Source organism: Myotis lucifugus, unplaced genomic scaffold (genome assembly GCF_000147115.1).
Source record: "Myotis lucifugus unplaced genomic scaffold, Myoluc2.0 scaffold_384, whole genome shotgun sequence".
In the NCBI taxonomy this organism is placed as follows: domain Eukaryota; kingdom Metazoa; phylum Chordata; class Mammalia; order Chiroptera; family Vespertilionidae; genus Myotis; species Myotis lucifugus.
Genome location: NW_005871432.1, coordinates 874035 through 881378, shown reverse-complemented (window position 1 = coordinate 881378; position 7344 = coordinate 874035). Strand labels below are relative to the sequence as shown.

General features: G+C 52.1%; 1 protein-coding gene across 1 annotated transcript in view; it reads left to right on the top strand.

The window, feature by feature from the left end:
* The window catches only part of KCNJ6 (potassium voltage-gated channel subfamily J member 6), a 103368-nt gene extending 96630 nt beyond the window's left edge, over window positions 1-6738 (top strand). Inside the window, exons 3-4 of the mRNA XM_023743317.1 lie at window positions 3329-3666; window positions 3738-6738. Coding sequence (XP_023599085.1) covers window positions 3329-3654 — 326 coding nt within the window. The 3' untranslated portion in view covers window positions 3655-3666; window positions 3738-6738. The remainder of the gene's footprint in view (window positions 1-3328; window positions 3667-3737) is intronic.
* The last annotated feature ends 606 nt before the right edge of the window (window positions 6739-7344 follow it).

Genomic DNA, 7344 nt, shown 5'->3' with positions numbered 1-7344 from the left:
AGGAAAGTGGGTTTTATGGACCAAAAGGAAGAAATCTTAATTACAGTCTTTGACGGATGGGCGTTCTGTCAGAGTAGAGTTTTTGGAAGCAGGAAGCTTCCTGATTGGCCTTCAAGTGCATCTGACAGTCCTGGTTGGTCGGGCTGGGAGAGTCGCATGGGTTTCTCTGTGTCAACCTAACCAGCATCTGCTCCTTCCTGTGAGACCTAAGTCTGGCATAGCAAGTCCCCAGTAGAGTGTTGGACGTGGTCATCCCCACACTGCTGTGTGTGCCTGTTGGGTAGAGCCAGTGAGACATCTACGGAGTGTGGGGAGCCGGGTGCTCACTGCTGGGGAAGAGCGACACCAACACCGCCTGGGAGAGCTGGGAAGAACCCTGGGGTTTGCCGTTGGACTTGAGACTCTCCCTGATTTTGCTAAAAAGGGATGGAGGTGGCTTGGTGTCTCCAAGCAACTTCCTAGAGAGCAGTGCCCCAGATTTGGTCAAGAATAAACACACTTGTGCAGAAGACAAGAAAAAAAATGCACAGGCTTAGAAGGAGAGCTGGTAGAAGAACACAAGGGCAGGTGGGAGAGAGGGGGGACCGGGCATCGGCAATGGTGAGCAGGTGTGGTGGGCAGCAAAGGTCCGACCCCAGGGGCAGCTGCTTGGGCCGCGCTGCTTCGTCCGCACCCCATTTTATCTTGTAGAATGTAAGAGGGGGCACTTACCGGAGCTATAACAATCCTCATTAACACATGGTCCCTGTCTTCAAAAATTAAGCGAATAGTGTGCTGATGGAGGGCCCCGGCTGTGGAGCCCGGCTCACTAAACGGGAGCCTTGGGTCCACTCTCACTGGGGTTCGTCGGCTGCGTTGGCATCACAGCCCGAAGACTGGGTGGCTTCACCAACAGGAATGTATTTCCTCACCGTTCTCAAAGCCAGAGGCTCCAAGATCAAGGTGCCGGCAGGGTTGGTGTCTGGGGGAGCCTCTCTGCTTGGCGTGCAGACAGCCGCCTTCTCGCTGCATCCTCGCCTAGCCTCACCTGTGCACACAGGACAGAGTTCTCAGTGTCGCCTCCTCTTACAAGGACACCAGTCCTATTGGATTAGGGCTCCGCCTTCTGACCTCATGTAACCTTACTGACCTCCCCAAAGCTCCTGTTTCCACATACAGCCACGTTAGGGGGTTGGGGCTTAAACATACGAATGTTGAAGGCACACAGTTCAGTCCATAACCCTGTGTGACCCAGGATGGTTAACTAACCTCTCTGGGCCTTCGTTTGCTCCTGGGCAAAATAGATGTATCCGCACCACCAGAGAGGGCTGTGGTAAGGATGTGATGGCCCAGGCACGGAAAGCGTTTGGCGCCTGGCATACAACGCACACTGATCAACGGTGTTTGTGACTTAATTCAATACCTAATTTGTGGATTCATCAACTACTTGGCGAGAGTAGAATTAGGAGCACGCACGTAGATGCCTTTTTAGACATTTCAACTTGTTCTTGCGAAGCTAGTGGTGAGTCCCAGTGGCCCGCCAATGCGTGGGCCCCAGAAGGAGCAGCAGCGCTCCCTGGCGGCACCGTGCACCTGGGCCAAGGCGGCTCTTGGGGGTGAGTGAGGAGCACGGGCCGAACTGACCTGCTGGAGGGGAGCGTTCTTCCAGGACCGCAGAGATGGCAGCACCGCCCCTCCCCGTCACAGGCCACCCGGGTTCTCCCACACGGAGACTCTGAGGCACAGTGCACGGCACTTTCTCACCGCGCTAACCCAGGGCTGCTCTTCCTGAGCGTGAGGACCAAGAGTGAAGGAGGGTCGCGTCCTGCAGCCCGGCGTTTGCAGTGAAAACCCTCGCCCTGGCCAGTGTGGCTCGGTGGACAGAGCATCAGCCTGTGGACCAAAGGATCCCGGTCAAGGGCTCCTCATCAGCCCGGGCCCTGGTCAGGGCTCGTGCAGGAGGCAGCCAATCGATGTGTTTCTCTCACATCGATGTTTCTCTCCACCTTTCCCTCTCTCTTCTACTCTCCCTAAAAAAAATCTATAGTAATAAAAGTGAAATATGCGAATTAGACTGGACATCCTTACAGATGACCTTCTGGACGAAACCAGGGCTGCGAGGGAAGCCTGGGTCCTGGGTGCCAGAGGGAAGCCAGTGCCGGCAGCTGGGGGGAGGAAGGCCTACTCTTGCACGAATTTTGTGCATCAGGCCTCTAGTAAATAAATAATTAAAAATTAAAAACATTAAAAAAAATAAAAAATAAGCCCAGAGCATCTCCAGTGCAGTCCTGGGGTCTGAATACTGGCAACGGATTAATTTCACAGGATGCTAAGGGGGGAGGGGCCCACCCCTTTTATTTTGCTGGAGTCAGATTCTCGGAAATGTTGATCCTTTGTCTACCTGCTGAGCAACTCCTCTGGCCTTTGCAAGGGGGAAGGAGGCTCTCTCTTGAGGAGGCTTCATGGCGCTGGCATTCGGCACAAAACGCCTCCCACCTGACGTGCTGCTGTGAATCTAAACATGGGCTCTGCCTGCTGAGTCCCCGGCGTGCAGGCCTGGCCCGAGGCTGCTCGGTGCCTGTTCCAGATCCCTTCGCTGCCTCCATGGCTTTCCCGGCTTCGTGGTGGGGCCGTGGGAGCGGGGCCTACGCAGCTAATGGAGAAGTCGGCCCTGAAGGAATGACCGAATGGACGCCTCCGTGTCCCGAGTAGTTTTGCAGAGATGGCAGGGAAAGCGTGCCCACTGCATTCCCTGTATTTACACCAAGCCTGTGGGCTAGTCTTCTCTCGGGAGACGGGTGGCGTTTCCCTCAGTCTGTCATTTCACACTTAAAAAGAAGCTACTCCTGGTTCAGGTCCCAGTAGGACTTAGGCACAGTTGGGGTGGGGGAGGTCAGAGTCATGACCTCAGGGCTCTCCCAGAGCACATGAGTGTGCACCTGTGTGCACGGGCCCCTGTGTGCATGAACACCTGTGTGCACGGGCCCCTGTGTGCATGAACACCTGTGTGCACGGGCCCCTGTGTGCATGAACACCTGTGTGCATGGGCCCCTTGTGCACGGGCACCTGGGCCTGTGTGTTTGTGTGGCCTGGCGGGCAAGTGTGGCTTGATGAGAGCCAGACTCTCACGTTGCTCCCCTGAGCGCCCCTGGGAGGCTTGGACTCCCCAGCACACGCTCTTGTGCATGCTAGCGTGTGTCTACAACATGGACAGCACCTCCATCGTTGTGACACCCTACGCAGGTCACAGTTGGAACAGCCGCAGGCAGCAGCCCCGCCCAGCTCCCCAAGGGCCCCTGGGGACAGAGAGCCCACACTCACACTAAAGCCTCCGCTCTTCTCTCTGCAGGGATGACATGCCAAGCTCGGAGCTCCTACATCACCAGCGAGATCCTGTGGGGGTACCGGTTCACCCCGGTCCTGACGCTGGAGGACGGGTTCTACGAAGTCGACTACAACAGCTTCCACGAGACCTATGAGACCAGCACCCCCTCCCTCAGTGCCAAAGAGCTGGCTGAGCTGGCCAGCAGGGCAGAGCTGCCCCTCAGTTGGTCTGTGTCCAGCAAACTCAACCAACATGCGGAACTGGAGACCGAAGAGGAAGAAAAGAACCTCGAGGAGCAAACAGAAAGGAATGGTGATGTGGCCAACCTCGAGAACGAGTCCAAAGTGTAGTCCCCCGGCCAGGCCTCTCCTCCCCAACCTTTCCCCAGGCCAGCCGCCCCTTCTCCTGTCCCCACCACCTTTCCCCTGGCCAGGCCACCCCTTCCCCTGTCCCCCCAACCTCTCCTTGTCTCTCATCCTCCTGCTTTCTGCCTCTCTTACTTTGTTCTTTATTTGTATTTAATTTTGGCATTACCAGAAAACAAATCTTCAAGGTGTAAAATCTCTGCCTGCCCTCCCTCAGTTACTCCGATTGAAGAGGTAGACACGGATTTGGTTAAGGTGTAAGGTGCCCTCGTTGATGGCCCACGCCTGTCTCCTCCCTAAATTCCACACACCCAACTCCTAGAGATTTAAGCTACTGACCTGCATGTGCTGTACAAACCAGATCACTCACAAGAGTGTGGCGAACAGGTGACCTGGGATACACATTAGGCCCAGTGCCTGTTCATTCCTGCAGTGAGACACAGAGTGTAGCCCTCACTTTCCTAGATCCCCACACATTTCATCTCCAGGGCAGGTGCTTGCCCCCCAAGGGCATCACAAGGTGTAGGACCCAGGTGAGGCAAAGACAAAACACTGTACATATATATGCCTTATGTAAGTATTTTCTTTGGCAGTTATTAATAAAACCCAGCATGTACAAAAGTACTGTAGAACACAACTTCTAAATAATGTACATAGATATATAATTAGTGTAGGTTTAGATATATAACTTTAGAAATAAGATGGAAGAAAAAAGATTCTCACTGTACAGTAGGCATTTCCGTTCTGATGTCTTTTTCTGAATTGCTTTGGTCCCATTCACTGCTGGCCCTTTCGTGCATGGCCTCTGTTCTGTGTCCCAGACTGGCAGCCCGTTCAGGTCCCTCACTGCTCCCTCACTGATCCTTTCGTTGAATCTAATAAGCCATAGGTCTGGGGGGAGTTGGGAGGTCCAGCAGATGGCAAAACGCACCACCAATACCCTGATATACTGTGAAATGTTTACAAACTGAGGCCTCTCGTTTAAGACAACCAGGGCCTCACTGACCAGCCTGGGGAAGAATTCCCCGGGGACGTTCTCGGGCTTGTCACCAATGACATGTTCACGCTTTCACACGAGCGCTCACCCTTTGTAGTCTGGGACACTCTTCTGCAAAACCACTGATTCTCCAGCGGTTCCATTCCGTAGTCACGAGAAACTACAGACTTTTACGAGGAGACATGGCAGGTGAGCAGAAGATGGTTGGGTCTGGAGTCATGAACTTCATAAAGGCTCATAGTGTCACTGACCTCACACACTGACTTTATCCTGCACTCTTTCCTGACCCGGGGGCTTATCCATCTGCTTCTTGCATTGTTATTTATTCTATTCTTTTATTATTATGAAATGACCAGAGTTCAACATTCAAAGAGTACACCAACAATCTTGGTGACTACGAAATCTCTCAAAAGTATGCCACAGGTTAGAAATCAAATCCAAAGTGTCTCTCAAGCAAAAGAAAACAAAAAACTGCAGCCTTAATTCATTTCAATCTGCAAAGATAAATGTAGACATAGAGAGGAAGAAAAAGAGGAGAGGAGGGAAAAAATGGAGGGAGAGCTAAGAGGGAGGGTGGTATTTTGTACTGAAAATCTAAATTTCAATATAAAATTTTTTTTTTCAAATAAAGAAAGAGAATCTTACATGAAAACATCAAGGGCAGGTGGAAATTTTGCACTGTGAAGATCTTTCACATTAATTTTACTCTTTTAAACTGTTTGTTCCCTAACTCAGTCGCCCATCATCAATATCCACTGACTGGAGGCAAGTTCATTGTCAGCTCCCACAGCTGTGCTCAGTTTGAGGCTCTGCACCGTGGAAGTCCAAGAACTCAAACTAGCCGTCCCTCCCTGTTGACCTTGCTCTCCCGCACCAGATCACCCAGGCCTTCGCCACAGTGGAGGGACCTTGTCTACTAAAAAGCGTGTGTGGGAGATAAGGAAAGGGGCTCCTCCGTCTGTCACGGGGCCTCTCTTCTCCCATTTCCAAGACTTTGCATCAGGACAACTGCTTCTTGGCACTGACTTTCTGGAGAACAAACCTGTTGGCCATAGCCCCTTCCTGTTTGCCAACATCTCACTCTGCGTTGAATATCTGTTGAATCGTTTATTCTTTCCACACTCTAAGGAGGAGGTTGCAGTCAAAGAGGAGGAGGGAGCCCCACACACTTCCTGCCAGGCTGTGGGAGGAATTGTGGCCTTTCCTCCACGTACGTACGTAGCCTTATACAGGGCGCTCTTGACTTGTGGGCGCCAACTCTGCAGCACCCCCAGAGCTGCAGAGCATGGCCTGGTAGCACAAAGCGAAATCGAGCAGGGGTTGCAAAAAGTCTGCTAATTTAGCTCTTGAAGACTCACTGGGCCTTTTTAAAACAGTTACTAAGGCTTAAAGGACCACACACGCCCTGTTGTCTGGTGGGAACAGCAGCTCGGGGCCCGTTAGCACAACTGAACAAAGAGCCTGACAGCCCTTGGTCACGCACATGGCGGTCGGTTCTGTCGCGGTGACAGGGCCCCCCGGGGTGAGGCCCTCCCTATCCCCACTGTCTTTGGTGTCCATGTAGTTGGAGACAGAACATGAACCAAATCTCGTTTTTGTAACGTGAGCCTCTGAGTCTCTCAACGAGGATGTTCCAGAAGACCCTTTTACTAGAATGTCCCGCGCAAACATGTCTATTTTTCTACAATTATTGATAACAGTTTAACGGTGTATTTTGTGTCAACTGTTAAAATTTGGAACGGAAAGAAGCTCATTAAGACTGGATTTTCTAAGCAGCAAGTACTGAACGGTGTTTTTCCATTAAGACAGTTCCACAAAGATGCCCCCACGATTTCCAGTCCCCACACTCCGTATCCAGACCCCCTCCCTCAGCCACTTTGTTAGCAAACCAAGTGCGATGAAAATAAACAAGCCTATTTTAATGCAACAGCACCCATAAGGATAAGAATCACTCTCGACTGGTATTGTGGTGTCTGGTTGGTGTATTGGAGTCTCTTTTCCATAAAACCATAGGGGGGTCCATTCACTGGAGAAGCACTTTGAGCTGAAGGTGGCCGTTTGCTCCAGTCGACCCCGATCTGGAGAAAAGGGCAGCTTCACCTCAGGGCGCTGAGACCCGCAGATTCTCACTCCCGCCCACCCCAGGGCACTGAGACCCGCAGACTCTCACTCCCGCCCACCCCAGCGGCGTTCCCGCTGACAGAGTCCTCTTCACCTGTGTCCGCTTTGTGTAGCTGCACAGTTGTTTGTGTCTTGGGTGTCCCCTGGGCAATGAGCACATCTGGGTAATGCCGGGTCATCGCTTTGCTGTTCCTTGGAAACCCGGCATCCCAGCCACTGGTCCAGGAGAAGGTGCCCTGTGCCCACCCCTCCTCCATCCGTCCCTCTCCTGCGCTCTTTCCTCCAGTCCCAGATCCATTCCCGTAGTTCAGTAACTCGTGTTTCCTCTCCGAAATCAGCTACTGTCCCTGAAAGTGCCAACCTGTCTCCCAAGCACAATTTCCTCTTCCGGGTTTAACCAGGTGAGGGTGCTAATGTCTGTTTTCCATTACATCCTAATTTCAAAAATTACTTATGACTTCACATAAAGCCGAAACGTTGAAGTCTCCAAATGCTTTCCCTCCCTACACTTTCTTATATTTCAGTTTCTTACTTTTTTCCCCCTTTGCTTTTTTTTA